This window comes from Stegodyphus dumicola, chromosome 6, assembly GCF_044657685.1.
Source record: "Stegodyphus dumicola isolate Sdum_Otavi_A_Nest chromosome 6, ASM4465768v1".
NCBI classification, from domain to species: Eukaryota; Metazoa; Arthropoda; class Arachnida; order Araneae; family Eresidae; genus Stegodyphus; species Stegodyphus dumicola.
The window spans coordinates 207,030,920-207,048,697 of NC_140773.1; the positions used below are offsets into that span (position 1 = coordinate 207,030,920).

A 17,778-nucleotide genomic window follows, 5' to 3' on the forward strand; every position below is an offset into this window, starting at 1 on the left:
TTATATTTTTAATTATAACTTATTATTTTAAGTAATTTTTTCTTTTTCGAATTTCATTTTAATTGTTTAAGTTGCATGGTTTTTTTTTTTTTTCGAATAACTATTTAAAAATTTCTACTTACCTATTCGAACTGCGTAAATGAAGGTGCAGCATTTATTTTTTTTCAAATAGTTTTCTTTATATATATTTTTTGTCATAGTTATTATTTTAGGTAATTTTTAAATTCTTAACTTTTATTTTAATTGTTTGTGTTGCATTGTCTCTTCAGATAATTGTTTTAAAATTCGAATTGAGCATTTTAAATATATTTATTAATATAAATTTTCCAGAATTTGATTTTATTTATTTGAATTGCGTTTCTTTCGGAGGAATACTTTGTAACCCAGACTACGATGCGTTTGAAAACTGCATATATTAAAAGAGAAAATACAGTAAAGCACAGTTAACACGCCTTTCAATGTTCCGTTCAGAAAAGATATATATAAATAAGAGACACATTTAACTTATGATTGCGACATTTTAACTTAGGATGACTTGCATACACTGCTTTAAACAGTTTTATCATTGTGCCCATTGCTTTACACAATTTTATCCTACATTTGGCTTCTTAAATGTTATTCATATTTTAGTCAAATATTTTATTTTTGAAATCGCAAAAATCAAATATCATAAGATTAAAAAGTTTTAAAATTTAAAAAAATACAAATACTAAATTTTACCATAAAATATATTTTTCTTCTCTTTTTCTTCAGGCATTCTACTTTATTCTTCCTCTTTTTCTTCATTCTACTTTATTCTTGCTCTTTTTCTTTAGGCATTCCGCAAGTATATTAAAAAATATCCAATTTTCGAAATATCTTGATATTTCTGACAATCATTTTAAATAAAGTTATCGCCTTCCATTTCATAAAGGCCCACAAACGGCCGAGCGGTAAAGTCGCTGAACACTGATAGTTCACTCCGGGGGTTCGAATCCCGGTAAACAGGCTGGTTGCATGGGCGTTTTCGTGGATTTTCTCATGTGTACCGTGTATGCCAGCTGATTTCCCTTAGAAAGTTCTTCACAACGGCATCCTTCCTTTTAGGCAGATAGCCCTACTTTGATGTAACTTAATAATTCAATTCAACCCATTTCATCAATATTTGGTCAGAGCCTTTATGTCTTTAGAGGCTAAACATTTTGAAGGTATGAGATGAAAGGAAAGACTGGTTTCATCAAGAGGTTTTGGTTTATTTAATTATGACAAAGCACACTAGGGCTATCTGCCTAGGGGGAGGGATGCCTTCGTGGAGGACTTTCTAAGGGGAACTGGCTGGCATACACGTTGCACATGGGGAAAACCACGAAAATGCCCAAGCAGCCAGCCCGTTCGCGGGATTCGGACCTCGGACAGAACTACCAGCGTTCAGTGACTTTATCGCTCGGCCGCTGTTTCATCAGGAGGAAAAAAAAACATCTTTAGGTGACATCCACATACATCACTGGATAAACTCCTGAATCTTCAAATAATTCGAATGAGAAAATCATGGGATTCTCCATTTATGATACGATATGATGTTCTATAACGCAATTTAAATTTATACAACCATATAGTCTAAACCATATTGTCTTTTCTGTTAACCACAAGCTCAATTAATGGTATTTGCTGGTGTACACGTCCAAGTGTTTTTTCTTTGAACACCTAAATTCATTGAAGTATCCTGAAAGTATCTTCAAAAGCGTCCAATTTTTTGAAACATCTTGGTATGTCTGACAGCCAAATTTCCCTGCAAATTTTTGCTTACCTAATTTTCTTCTTTCCTTCTACAGTTATTTTCAGTGCACACACAAGAAAATTAAGATTTTTCGATTGCTAGACTTCCATAAATTTTGCTTTCTTGTCAATTTTTTAAAATATCAATTACATGAATTGCGTTTCAGCTGAAGACAGGTTTTCATTTTCTAGTCATTTTAACTATAAATAAAAAAAAGCGAAGTCCAAAGGATAAATATTTTAATTAAAAGATTTTTGCTAAATGACAAAGAAATAAAACAGTCCAGCAGGGTTAATTCTGTACCACCGAGTAACCCGATTCTTATATCGGCTTAAACAATCTAAATCATATTAAAGATCATGTTTTTTTATACAATCTATTAACGCGAGAGAAAAATTAGCTTCTTAAAACATTCTTTCTAAGAGGATTAATATAAAAGATTATATTTATATATATATTTTTAAAGCTGGGACTTTTGGGAATCGTGTAAAGGAGGTTATGAGAATTTATTTTCAGCGAGGAAAAAAATAGTTAAAAAAACTTATCACCAGGGGGAAAATGACGCTGTATACAAGATTCTTAAATGAAATAAGGTACGAAAACATCTGTTTAAAATGTGTTTAATATTTTCCGAAACGTGTTACAAAGCATGTTCAAAGTAGCGTCTAGCATTTTCCGAAAGCAAGTTAAATCCTGTTACAGCATTCTCAACAGCAGCTCTTAGCATATCGGGAGGAATGTTACGGACATGTCAGTGTTTAACATTTTTCATTTCTGCCAAATTGTTTAGATTATCACCATAAACAGTGCTTTTGAGAAAACCCCATAGCTAAAAGTCACAGAGGTTGAGGTCTGGTGGGAAGAGGGGAAGTGTTGGCGTATAAGACGTTCATTCGTGAAATGTTGCCTAAGTAACTGTGCGACACACGTGAGGTGGGGCCCAGCCGTGCATAAAAATCGTAGTATCTAAAATGTCACATTACTGCAGTTCATGTATCATGAAACATTTTAACATTGACTCTAAATGAGCTGCAATCACAGTAGTCCAGCTGTCGACTGTTCTTCAGAGAAAAATGGTTCAATTATAAAACTAGCTGTCATTCCACACGAAACGGTGTGGAATGACTGCTGTGCAATCGAATGCAGTAGGAGAATGCAATGGAACTAGATAGATAACATGAGGGATTTTTTTGGCCCAAATCGATTAAAAGCATTTTGAATCAGTATCTTCATGTTTTAGGGCCGAATTCAGGCTTCAAAAATTACAAATTAGCGATCTGTAAGAAAACGATTTCCAGATTGTACGCACTTGTGCGAGTGATTTGCGATCTCACATTTTCTAATCGCTAATTCGTGGTTTTCACGGACGAATTTCTCACTTACACGGATGGCGCACTCGACGTTTATCGAATTTAACGCCTTTAAATGGTAATTTTCTTACTTCAAAATTTCTTAAGGGTATGCAACATATTAAACCAAACAAAAGGTTAAGTTAGATTCCGACCCATATTTCGTTTAAAAATATTGCATACAGCGCCATTTTCCCCCTGGTGGTGAGGTTTGGAACTTCCCTTTTTTCATGGAAAATAAATTCCTATGATTTCTTTTACACGATTACCAGGTTTGATAACATTTGATCCAGTAGTTTTTGTTTTATGACCGTTTCAATGTGGAACTTTAATTATAAACACCCTGTATATTATTAAATTTTAATTGAAGCTATGCATTATATGTATACCATGTGTAAGATTTCCGCTTTTATAGAAAAAATAAAGAATTGAAGCAAATATTCTTAGGATAATGGAACAAAACTGAAAAAAATTCCCCTCCCTCCGAAAATAAAATATTGAAACTTCGGCCTTCAATTTATTGGATTATCGAAATATTCAATATGACCTATCTTCTAAGTCCTAGTTCTGACAACAATTCCGTCAAAAATTCCGAATTACTTAAGCTGATGTAAAAGATTTAGTATATATTCACTGTATGTTAGTAAAGTAATCAGAGTGTAATAAATATAGATTATAGAATTTACGCTGATGCAACTTTTTGTCTGACTGCACAACATGTAATGGAAGAGAAGGTTTGTAGAGATCTATTTTTGACATGCCTCTAAAAGTAGATGTCATATTAATTTTGTCTCTTCAGTGTCAAAAAACTTTCCTTTGAGAGGCAACTTTAGTTTTGGGGAAAGAAAAGAAATCACAAGAAGGCAAATTTGAAAAACATGCAGGACGATTGAGTACACATACTTATTTTCGGAACACAAGCGTTTCTCCGACTGGTTATTGAATAATGAAAAGATGCATTATCATGCAATACAAAACATTTGGAATACGTTGTCTGACTGAAAACGTAAGATTAAAAGTCATCTGCTTAATTCACAACCATTTACAAGTCAACTAATGGGGCAATTGCAGAATCGTTTTAATCCTGAGCTTCTAAGACAAACCTTATATCACTGGATTTAAACACTTCTTTAATCTTCCGAGAACGTTCCATCTTTAGCTCATATTCCAAGAATATTAAGTGAATACAATTATTGCAAAAGAAAATGAATATTCATTTGCACTACGGCTTGGTAGTTCTGCTTTTTGTGTCTAAGTATATAACAATATTTTAAATATTTACAAATAAAATATTAAATTGGAAATTTAATTGGAGCCTCACCAGTTGCCTAGCATTTGAAGATTGTTAAATACTAACTGTTTGTTGCGAAGTCTAACCCAGGGTTTTGCATGGTTGGTTTTCGTATTTTCTAGGTTCTCTTTACAAAGGTTCTCTATGAAAGCATCTTAACCAAATAGCTCCCACATTCTTTCTATGTTCAAATAACCAACTAACCTAGTTTAAGTGCGATTTCCAAATGATGTTACTAGCAAAACCCGAATACTCATTAAAAATCATGTAGCTTGCCAATCAGGAGTAACATGAAAGATACGGCGCCAATAATTGAATTGCTGTTACGGTACGCTGTTTCTAAATTTAGATGGTCATTCCTTAATTAAATAGCCCACTAGCGGCCAAGCGGTAAAGACGCTGAGCACTGGTAGTTCGGTCGGAAGTTCAAATCCCGCGAACGGGCTGGTTGCATGGGCGTTTTAGTGGTTTTCCCCATGTGTAATGTGTATACGAGCCAGTTTACCTTAGAAAGTCCTCCACGAAGGCATCCCTCCCTTTAGGCAGATAGCCCTCGTGTGCTTTGCCATAATTAAATAATCCAATCCAATCCTTAATTAAATATAATTGATTTTTAACTTCTACTAGAGCTGACGGTAAAAATTGAAGTGCAAATAAATAATATCGTGTGCAATCTTGATTAATATAAATTAAAAATTTTGCATAGAAAAATATTTGCATTCAGACAGAAAGTTTTTTGAAATATTTGCAATTACTTTATAAGAAGGATTTATTAATAACCGTAATAATTATTATATTACTGATGATTAGGATTCAGTTCTTGACAATTACATTCTAAATTAGAATTTTAAGGATATAATGAAAATAAGCTATGCACAAAAATACATTTTTACAGATTAAATTGACATTAAATACAAAAATACAGAATGTTGGGTGTCGTTTATATAATTATTCTTGCTTGTGCACAGAATCTGCTGACTTATCCAGCCATTAAGTAGCTGCAGATCATTTCTACATAATCATTGAACTTCCATTAATTCAGTCTCTACAGGGTTGTATGTTTATATCATAATTTGACTTTTATAAAAATGATTATTCAAAATCTTATATTTCTATAAAAATATACTATGCTTTAAAAATATGGATGATAGTATCTGCCGCTCTTTCAGCCACTTCAAAAGCAACAGTTTGTTTAGAAATAAATTATGCAGTTAATGTCATAAAATATTTTCATTAAATTCAAATAAACATTAAACGAAAATTCTCAGTTTTAGACAATTCTATTTAAACGAAGTAAAGTAGCAGACGATAAAACGCCGAAGGTAAAAATTTACTCTTAGAAAAACGTACTCTTATTTTTTTAAAAAAAGGAAGAAAGAGAGAAATTTTAAAAAATTGTTAAAAATTTGAATAATATCATCTATAATTTAAAAAATAGATTTTCATATAGTATTAATAAATATTTATTACGTCTTATTGTGGGAAAAAATTTCATATAATTAATTCTCCGTAAAATTTTACTTGAAATTTAAGGTTAAAAATAGCTGTGTCAATTCAGTGTAACAAAAATCCATAGACCACATTTGGCGATATTATCGCTCAAAAAAAAGATGCCAAATTTCAAAACGCGAAAATATGTAAATTCGTGTATATCTTGGAAAATTTTGAATAAAAAAGTCTAATTTTTTGCAGATATGCTTAAAAATACACCTACTTTATGATGATGGTAAAAATTTTATAGGTTATAATTCAAAATTTTTTTCGAAAAATATTTAAAAATTATTTAAAAATAGAAATTTAAAAAATAAAACACAAAAAATTGGTAAATTTTATTTGGAATGAACCTAAATTTCGAAATGTGAGAGAAAAAATAAAAAAAGTTTAGTAAAAAAAGAGATATTAATAAATATTTGCCAAATTCAATTAACATTGAGGAGCTAAAATTTTGAGAGCTAATATTTTAAAAACTGCTTGTACGATTTTTACAAAACTTGGTATTGTGGCATAATTTGAGCCGTAGAATCGAAATATGGAAAAAAATTGGTATGTTATTTCAGAAAAAGTCCGATTTTGTGTCAAAATACCTATGTTAGAATAGTGCTATATATAAATCTAATATATATCCTAAGTCATGCTTTCGAGACATGAAAAACGCAGTTTGAATTTTGTCAATCGGCCCAGTAGAACGGGAGATATAGCACTGTCCCTTTTTTTTTTTTTTTTTTTTTTTTTTTTGGAGCAGTGTACCATTTATTTACGCACATATTCATCAAAATTTGGATAAATTTGATCTGAATATGAAAACTACTAGAAAATATTTAAAATAATTACATATCTAGAATTTTCAGTGTAAGGTAGTGCATGGCAGTTATGATCTGAAAGTAATATACTCCATGCCATTTATGAGAGACATGATTTTGAGCATAAGTACATGTGTGCCATTAACACAGTGTAATTTACAAAACTGAATGGAAAATATTGATCTGCATGAGAGGATAATCCTGGTGAAGAATAACTGAAGCTCCTAGGCTATTATTAGTAGTTTTCAAAAAGTATGTGTAAGAAAACATTGTAGCATGTGTTTTGTTTTGTATCACTTTGAAATTAATTGCCAGTGTAAATTTTTTTTTATTTTTAATTAATCCATTGATGTGTTTATATTTTAGTTTATATATTTATATAATCAAAAATCATACAAACTAATCATTATGGGTTAACTTAAAAACTACTACAAACTTTGGAAATGACTTTTCTCATTTCCTATTCAATTACTGAAATCACATCTCAAGCTGCAGAGATTTGAATTAGATTATCTGATTATACTCAGATGAAGCACACTCAGATGATTTGCATAAAGGAGCAATACTTACTTGGAGGACATTTTAAAGGACACTGGCTTATTATACATAGGGAAAATCACATTCTTTCATTGCAATCAACCTAGGTCAAATTATCAATGTTCAATAATCTTACCTACTTGACTACTAGTGGGTTCAAACTATATTATAAAACTTCCTAAAAGTAATCATCCATTGTCCCCACACAATGTTTTTCTTCTATGGCCTTTGAGAATATGGTTATCAGTGATGTCCAATACAGTTATTTATTTATCTTCTTAGAAATATTGGTATCTTTTAGAAGTAGTAACCGTCAAAAGATTTTTTACTCATTTCCACGAACATTTGCAAATTTACTTTCTGTACAGGATTTTATCTCTTTGGTTAATAGAAAACTATTGGATAAAGGAAGTATGTAACTTAATGTTCTTGAGTTAAAGAAGGTGCTTTTAAACACTGCTTTATGAACAGAAATATTTAAATAATGTTTGAATTTGAAGAATTCCTAAATTTCAGAATGATATATATAAGACATCTCTAAGCACGTTTTCCCTAATATTATAGCCTAGGATTCCTTGCCAGTGTGGTTTAATTTACATTGGCCAAACTAAGAGAGCCTTAAAATTTCGCGTCAAAGAACATGAGGCATATGTTAGAAAAAAGGAAACACAGAGGTCTTCTGTTGCTCAACATTGTTGGTCCGAAAATCACACTTTCAATTTTTCTGCTGCCAAAATTATTCAAAAAACATCTTCCATTGGAGAACTGGATTTTCTAGAGGCATTTCACATTCATAAAAATCTTTCTGTTCTAGTTAACGATCCTAATTCCAATCCAAATTTGCCTTCGGCTTTTAGAGAAATTATGTTTTAGTTCTGGTTTCGCCAACAGATGGCGCCACTTGCTTATTCTTGTCCAGGCTTTCTTATCTTATCTAATCATTATTTCCTATCTTGTTCATTTGCGGTTTTGCAGCTGAAGATGATGGTTCGGTAAAACCATCGAAACTAGTCCTGTGAAAATTTTGTAGGTATAACGCTGATTTTTGTTGTTTGACTTCTGAATTAGTATTATAGCCTAAACAAATATGTTTTTGTTATACTAAAGCTAGTGAACTTAATATAGGGTCAACTTCAAATAAAGCATAGGTGAGTTAATTAGGTCTTGTCTAAAAAAGAGTTAAGTTTATTTATTGCAGAATGATATAAGAATTACTATCACTAACCATCAAAGTAAAAATAAAATTTGTATTACTAATTAATCTTGTATTACTAAACTTAGGGTTGATCTTTGGATTATGGTAACTTGGCGATTTTTTGGCTAAAATTTGGCATCCAACTCTGCTACAGCAACCTTCTACTTAGTAAAGACATGTTTCTTTTCTTTTTATTTACTGAACACTTTTTCCAACAATCTGCTAGCCAAATTACACTTATGCTAGAAATTTTATGGAACAAAACTGCTTAATCATGACAAATATTAACTGCAAAATTGGGAAAAAGTGCAGAATTGCAAACTCCTTGCCGCGTTTTTCAGAATCGCACATACATACTAACCATGTACACATCAACTTATTTTTACTAAAAGAAATCCCAGAATTGTACAAAAACGGCATTGCGCACACTCTTAACTTTATCCATGTACACTGCTTTTTTCTCATAAATTAGAAAAATTTGCACGGAAATGCAGGAAAATTTTGTGAATCTTTAAACTCGGTAAAAAGCACATATATGAAATTACCTGATCACAAAAAAGTATATACCATTTCAAAGGATGAACATTTGCACGTATAAAATAAATTAAATATCCAAAAACTTTTTGCTCTAAATTATCTATTAATAAACGTCACCTGCAAATTTAAAATGCAAACATTAAAAATGGTTCCAAATACTTAGTGTCAAATATTTAAATTCTTTCCATGCACATTTACTTCTACTCAAACATATTCCAAAATACTACAAACATATAACTCACAAAATCATGATTATTAAATTAAAATATAATTAAATTAAAAAACACTACTTAAAATATAAATAAGCACATACATTAATAAAAATTAGCTTACAATCCTAATTACTTTAAACTAATTCATTGCTAATAACAATTTCCCAATAATACCATATTAATTTATTTATTCCTTACATGCATAAAAATAATATCCTCAAATGATTAAAAATACTAACTTACCTAATCTTCTTCACAATCTTGATTGCATGGCGGATAAACTTTTCTTATAGATTCAATAATCCAGTAGTCAACTGGCAGTCTATTCATCCACTAATAAGAAATTAATAAAATTTCACCCATACTCAAATGACTTTCAGCAAACCACGTACCCTTCCTTACACTCCGTTTCACAAAATGTCCATTTTCACCAGATTTCTTGCACCGCCATTCAAACTTATCTGTAATATCCTTCCTTTCACACAATCTCATTTCATTCCCACATGTTGGACATTCATACTTATTCGCAATTAATCCTACACTCATACACCATTCAAGCAATTCTTTTGGATTACACATAAACGCAATAAAAATTTCGGATTTACTTTACATAGGGCCATGGGATCTAAATATTAAGCAACGCTGTTTCACAGAACATAGAATGTGAAGCTAATGCTATAAAAAGTACGGCAGATATTTTTACAAATTTACCCCCTTTTCCGATTAAAGAACTGTGATTCGTCCATAAATGTCACATGACATATCTGATGATCTCTCATTTCCCTCACACAAAATAATGCGTAATCGGAACTGAGCACTTCTCACATTATTCGCAAAGTCCTAGGTAAGTAACCTTTATCCCCTACCAAAATGTCGCCAAACTACCTGTTACCATATTCCAAAGATTAGCCAAACTTAGTATGGTGTAATGTATTATGCAATGTAAGTACTTGTTAGAATGCAGTTAGGAAATTTGCTAGTCACAGGTTAAAAATATAGATTTATGCAAACAGATTCTATGTGGTTATGCAGTTTTTTCCATAAAGAAGGCACTGTATTGACAAAAATTGTTTATCATTTGATGGTTATGTATGTTGCAGATGGATCTCAAAGCTAATAATTTTTGAAAGATGTAACAAGTGGAATAAAATAAATTTAAATGTTTTATGCAATCTATATTATAGCTTAGACAGTACATGGGCTGTAGTATTACAGCATTATGATTCTCTCAGTACAGTTAGGTACTTCTGTAGCAAACCTTATATCATTTTATGACATTATATTTGGGGATATCTTTGTAATGTCTAATTATCATTGATAAGCAGATTGATTTATTTTGCAAATTGTCGTTGTCTATGACGTTTTGCGTCATTGTTTCAATTTTTTTTAGTCAGAAATAATTACAAAATAAAAATACTCTTGATTACCTCAGCCAAACAAAGGAGTATTATCGGTATCTGGTGGGAAACTCATGCTCATTACATTTTTTTGATAAAAAAATCATTTGCTGCTATACTAGATGGAACTATGTAATGGTCAGTAAATTTCCTGACCTTTCTTGAACTACTGGCGTTTAGTGGAAATTTGATATTGCAGTATTTTTAAACTTGATATTGCATGACAACAATAGTTACTATGATCTTAGATCTTTTTCTTTCTTTTTTTCTCTTGCTTGTCTTTTTTTCTCATGTGTATGCATGTATGATTGTCATGTGTTTAAATAAATATCGTCCAAAATAAAGCATTTTTGTGCATATGTGAAAAGTATCCATGTCAGTGACACATTTCCATAAAAAAATATTAGCTATCAAGCCATTTCTATTATATATATTTTGTGCCTCTTGTACAGTCACTGATATTATTAATTATGCATCATGTCTCTCAGTCTACTTGAAAAGTGTCATTTTTGCATTAACATATTTATAAATACATAGGTCAAAAAGTTAGTTGTGAATTTTAGGTGCATTTTACTATCATGTCGGATTTTAGTATTGTATATTTGGTATATAATTATTCTTTTAAATTAGGTTTGCTCATTATTATGGAGATTCTGAAAGAACTCTTTATAAAGCATATGGTATTAAATTCCTTATCATGGCTCAAGGGCGAGGAGGAAAATTCAGCATTGTTCCATTGCTCCTAAATATTGGATCTGGTCTTGGACTTTTAGCAGTGGTATTTATTTAAAAATACATACTTATTTTATACAAATGTTAATTGTGATGTATGTAATGGTATTAAAATAGTCTTTATTTAATTATAAATTTATTTTTATTTTATTTGAACTCTGTATTAAATATTTGTCTGACTATGATTCTAATAAATTATGACTTTATGCATGATATATTTTATTTTTGGAGTAATTATTTAATTTTAATAAATATAGGGCCTGCCAGTGAATCTAGTAACTTTTAAATGTTAGTGAAATTGCAAAAATATTACATGCTGTGCTATACTTACTTTTATTACAAAGTATGTTTATTCTCATAGCATTTTCTGAACATAATATGAAACATCATTCTGATGATAATTGTTAATATTTCAAAATCACATCTTCAACATGACCACAAGTCTGGACCATGTATTCTGCCAACTGACTGGGAAAACTTTTCATAGTCTAATGTAATATATCGACTGGAATTCCTGAAATATGTTCCTATGCCCATAATATCAGTTTTTCAGTTTTGAGAGATGTTGGTGGGCAATACATGATTCTTTTCAGATGACCCCACAAGAAAAAATTGATTACATTCAAATAATCTGGTGTTTCTGCTAACCTTTCAGTATCAACATGTCAGGAAGTGAATCATCTAGAAAAAATTACCATCGTGGTTCTTGCAGTGGGACCTCATCCTATTGAAACTGTTGTTTTTACTAGAACACAGTGGAAGTAAAGAATGGTGAAGTCTTAGAGCATGTGTACATAATTATCATTCTTCAAACTGCATTGTCCATGCTCATTCTCAAAATGGTAAAAATTAGTTATAGCAATATTTGTAATAGTTCACAACATCATTATTATGGAACTCTGTTAAAGTGGTTTCTGTGCAAGTTTTTACGAGTTTCAATCAGACCAGTATACATAATTTTGTTTACTTACTGGTTTTAAGCTGTAACAGTACACAGCAGCACCATTACTGTGCAACTCTGAAGTGGTTTCTATGCAAAAACTTGTGGTTTCAATCAGACAAATGAAGTATGTTTTATTGCTTATGATTAGAATGTTCAAAACTTCTTTGTTCTTGTTCATTAAATTTAACATTTGTTAATAAAAGCATAGCCTATTATTTAGATCATCCCTGTGAAGTTCTTAATATTATTTAGATTTGAAATGATGGAAATAAATATCCAAGTCTAAAATAGGACTAATATTGGTTTTGGATATGATGTAATGTCAGCCATTACGGAGTTTGTTCCCATTGACAACTGTACAGCATCAGTATTCTTATGAGTTTCAAAATCATTACACACATACAGAAAATCACACTCTTAATGGTTGATACAATCTCTTCCAAGGTCTTCACCCATGTTTGGAATGCATGGTTAAATAGTACTGTACTGTTCAGATTAATGTGATATATCAATAATAATTTCACATTTAACTGTAGTATGACTATCATTATTCACTAAAAAGCTTTCACAGCAAATGAACGTTGTTCATTAGTCTGGGTTGCAACACCTGGTTGTAACACTCTCCTTCGATACTCATGCTAAAAGTAGATCACATCGTTATGAAATTGGAAATTGCTCGATTCACTAGTAAACTCTGTATTAAATATTTGTAGCAGCTATGACATTTTTTAATTTGTAAAAGAATTATATGTATACATTTATAATTTCTAGATTACATTTTGACACTCTCAATTTTTTTAATTAGTTGGGTTTTTTTTTTTTTTTTTTTTTTTTTTTGGAGGAGGGTTCTTTCTGTATTATAATACACTGAAACTTTAATATAAGTTAGCGGTTAATGAAATAGAGCATCATTCAAATACAGAGAAAAAAATAATGTTGAATCACCCTTCCCTTTTTTTTGTGGTAAATGCTTATTTTAAAATGAAAACAAGTGATCTCTAGATGTGTAAAAATAATGAACCATGGAATCTTTTGTCCATGTAATAAATGCTTATTAAGTGGTGACCTAAGATAGCTGTTTACATGTGTTACAAAAGCAAACATTTGATAGTGAATTTTTAGTGGATGAACATAAATTAAGTTCCCCATAACATGTTTTTGCAATGCTGTTTCTCTGTTTACACGTGTGTGACAATATGTTTTGTCCATGAAAACTCTCATATGAAACTTCTCAGAATTTCTATTTTCCATATCCAAGCAGTCTTATAGAGTTGATTAGATTTCGTATAAAATTGGGCAATGAGAAGTGTTACTTTATGTGAAGCTTGTAACGGTCTTGAATGGGCAGTTGGATGTGGTACTTTATTTGAAGCCCATAACAATTTTTAATGACAAATCATATTAGAATATAATCCAAGACTTTTTAATTTTAGTATTTAAGACTTTTATATCAATGGTAACAACATATTAAATTTTGACTAAAATTGATAAACCGAAAGTGATACTTTATTTGAAGCTCTGAATAGTCTTTCATAAAAAATATGTTATGAAATAATCTTACACTTTTAAGATTTTGTATCTAAAACAGGTATGTGTCTGAGAACAATATATTACATTTATAAGCATTAAATATATTTTTGGACTTATGTTAAATGCTACAAGAAGCTCATTTTGAAGACGAGCTTTCGTGACGAATTAAATGTAATGCCCTCCATCTTCAGTTTTTTATTCACTTCATTTTTGTTTCAAATAATTTTTTAAATATTTTATTTAAAAAGTGGCAAAAAATGTTATCACTATGTATTATTTTTAAAGAAATGAAATAATATAGAAAAAGTTTATGGCAGCAATTAATGCTCTGTTGGGAATTCTAAAGGTATGCTGATTTTAAAGATTTTGTGATTTTGTTATTGAATTTTATGTTGCATAAGTTGAAAGCGATATTTAATAAATAAAGCTAAAGTGGCAAATAAAAAAGTTGGTCATATTATTAAGAAAACTGAACATTGATGCCATAAACAGAAAAAACTGAAAAAGAAATGTATGGCAACGCTTAACATTCTATCAGTAATTCTAAAGATATGTTGCTTTTAAAATTTTTTAAAAATTCATTGGTTTGCAAAACCGAAATACTATATTTTCAGAGGATATGCTATGACTGATACAGCATTTTCAAATTAAAGCATGAGAACAGATGTGTATATGAGCACATGTAGTTATCACTGTCCACTTTATTGGAGGATAGAAAAATAAAAATGAGTAGTAAAAATAAAAATGAGTAGTATTTGACCCATACTTGTATAAACAAATTTGAAGAGAAAATAGTGCTCTACTTTATGTTTTTCAGATTAGATTAAAAAAAAAAAAGTCTACAACCTTAGTTTTGACTAGATTTTGAATTAAACTTTATCAGTTTTGTGAACCATGCAATAGGTCCATCTTCTTCAGAAGTGGCGAAGATTTCTTTTCTTTCTCTCTCTCTCTCTTTTTCCCCCTCCTGAAGAAGAAGGATCTGTGTTTTATGAATCTTGAAATTGATAGTGTTATTCAAAGTCTATGCCAAATTAAAAGTCCCAGTTTAAAATTTTACAGTGACATGTTTCTCTTTCAGTTTGATTTTACTACATGTATTGTAAATAAGAAATAAAACTAATTCTGTTTTTGTGTTTTTCTTTTCAGGCTACAATATTATGTGATATTGTTGTACTTTATGTGTTGAAAAAAAAAGAAGTTTATAAAGCAATAAAATTTGAGAGTGTGGTCGAAAATAATATCAATGTAAGTTTTTAAGTGTAATTTTATTGAAAGCATATGTCCATTTCTATAGTTGGATGTGATTGCTTTAGGTAAGAATAAGGAAAAAAGGAAGAACTATTATGAGTACAAATTTGACTCGATATAGCATGTTCATATAATTTTATTGTATGTTTCACTGGCAAACGTATCATTTATTTTGCAAAGTTTTTTTCCTTTTCTTTTTTTTCTTGAAGAGGAAGGCTATCAAGTGGTGCAGGGGCAAATCATTAATTTCATTACATGTACAGAAAGGACAAAAATAGAAGCACATAGGAAATGCAAATTATTAATTAATTAACCCTTTCAGGACGAAAAGTGCAAATGTGCATATATCGTTGAGGCTGGGAAGTTCTTTTGCAAGTCTCTGTCGAGGGTTTTTCACTGCTAAGCCAAAATTGATGAAATTACAGAAAGATGAATGTGTTGTTTAATAAAGTTCTGTAGAATGTATGTGTGGTATGTGCTATATATATATACTATATTTTTTTTTACATACTTCATATAGTTATATAGGTTTTTCATATATTCATATAGGTTTTTTTTTTTTTTTTTTTTTTTTTTAAATATTTTTATTTTGCATAGTCTTTTTCAGTATTTACTTCTGTATTAGTGACTTTTGAAATTATACAATTGACAAACACATTTTACATATAATTCATTTTTAATGTGCTGGTTTTCAAGGCAAAGATTTACACTAGTCCTATGTTGCAATCCTTGCTAAAATTCATAATAACACATTTGCCGTTTTGGAAGATGTTTGCGGGAGTGTGAAGAAATGAAGCATAGCACTTTCTTAGAAGTTTCATTTTAACAAAGTGCAGGGTGGTCAAAGCAAAACCAATCTGGAAAAATATTTGGATTCCTGGTACAGAATTTCCCTTTATAGAAAATGCTTGAAATGGTCACTGGGGATGTCAATGTAACTATTGTTTGCTATCGTATGTCTGCACATGCTCATCTCTCACATGCTGTGTACCTCAATTGCCTGATCTCTCGCTCTGTGATTTTTACCTGTGGGGTTAACTGAAGAGCCAGATGTACTCAAAATCCTCAGACACTGGAAAAGCTATAGTAGAACATCAAAAACCTATTGCTGCTATCCCTCAGACAGAGCTGCTACATGTCTCACAGTTTGATAAATTGAGCACGGAGCTCCATGGACATCAACGGTGAAGTGTCTGAAGAGGTTGAAAGTATTCTTGCTGTATTTCTCCTGTTTCCAGCTACAGATTCTTCAGACAAATCATTTATTCTCATATCCATGCTATCTATTATTTATATAAGAAAAATTTAAAAAAGAAAGAATGCTAACAGTATCTGTACTGGAAGAACTGTGTGGTCAGGATGAGAAAAATGCATGAGTTACACACCTTGCAATGTAAGTGCGCACTTTGTTATTTGGTGAACAGTTGCCCATACAGTGTCTGAATCAGTGATAATACTGCACTGCCAAATGAAGCAAAGCATGAATTTGAGTGCCATCCCACAGCCAAAAACATGACTATTGGGGCTGGTAAATGTGTTGATAGTTAAAAGATATGAAATCAAATGAATATTTCTGGTAGAAAATAACATTATCCAGTTCAAAAGTGCTGATCAGTGAAGCAACCATACAGGGTGATTGCCATTTCAAGATGCTAGAATTTCAAAACTACAGTTCAGAATGACTTGATATTTTATGAGCAATTATGAAACAATGGTTTTTTTTGGGGGGGGGAATAGTTTCAAAATGTGCTGATAGATGTGCTAATATTGTCATTGTAATGTTAGAAGAAAGGCCTAAAAGGATTTATTAAACACAGAAATGTCATTAGTCAAAAGGAAGCAGTAGAAAACCTCAGAACAGTAAAGACTAATAAATTAGCAAAAAGGCAAGAATACATGTTTACAGCAAAAACAGCGAAAGTGACCAGAGAAAAAGAGAAGCTTTATGAAACAGACTTCTTATGGATGATTAATGCATAAGTTCTTCAATATGCCCTCTGCCTCATTCTGCTACTAGTTGGAAGCACAATTATGTTCCGCAACAGATTGCAGGGTATTTGTGCTAATGCTATGAATGAGGTACAGGATGCTTACCTTCAGGTCGGCCAAATTTGCAATCCGTCCGCTGTACACAATGTTCTTCAAGCATCCTCAAAGCCAAAATTTACATGTGTTTAGGTCGGGGGAACATGGCTGAAAAACCATTCTGTCGGAAAAAGGCAGCCTATGATTCTATCATTTCCAAAATAAGCAATCAGCAGCTACTTCACACGAGTAGCAATGTACGGAGGAGTGCCATCTTGCATGAATATTATGCAATCCACACACTGATGCTGCTGAAGTGCCGGAAGGACGTGGTTATGCAAAAGTGCTTTATATGCCTTGCCAGTAATGATGCAGGTAACGGGACCTCCAGGTGTGATCTCCATGATGAAGAATGGACCGAGGACAAATGCTGTTGTTATTCCTCACAGTGACATTTTCAGACTGAAAAGATAAGGCTGTAGTGGGAGTGGATTCTCGGTCACCCATATCCTGCAATTTTTACATATTTACAGAATCTTGTGAATGGAAATGGGCTTTATCAGACCCCAGAGTGGCTATTCATTGTCCACTTCCATCTGGGCAAGAAATCGTAGTGCAAACAATTCACATGTTTCCAGGTCAGCAGGTTGCAACTGCTGCACATGATTATCTCATATGCATAACAGCACAAGATGTTCTGTAGGACTTTACACATTATGCTGA

General features: G+C 31.3%; 1 protein-coding gene across 2 annotated transcripts in view; it reads left to right on the forward strand.

The window, feature by feature from the left end:
* Nucleotides 1–17,778, forward strand: part of LOC118194912 (P2X purinoceptor 4-like) — a 96,872-nt gene that overhangs the window by 73,555 nt on the left and 5,539 nt on the right. The window contains exons 9-11 of one of the 2 annotated variants that reach the window (XR_004759174.2): nt 11,205–11,352; nt 14,929–15,027; nt 15,353–15,501. Coding sequence is in view for 1 of the 2 variants with exons in the window: in XM_035366124.2 (XP_035222015.1) it covers nt 11,205–11,352; nt 14,929–15,027 (247 nt within the window). In the remaining variant the exon portion in view is untranslated. The remainder of the gene's footprint in view (nt 1–11,204; nt 11,353–14,928; nt 15,028–15,352; nt 15,502–17,778) is intronic. The other variant, XM_035366124.2, reaches the window with a different exon arrangement.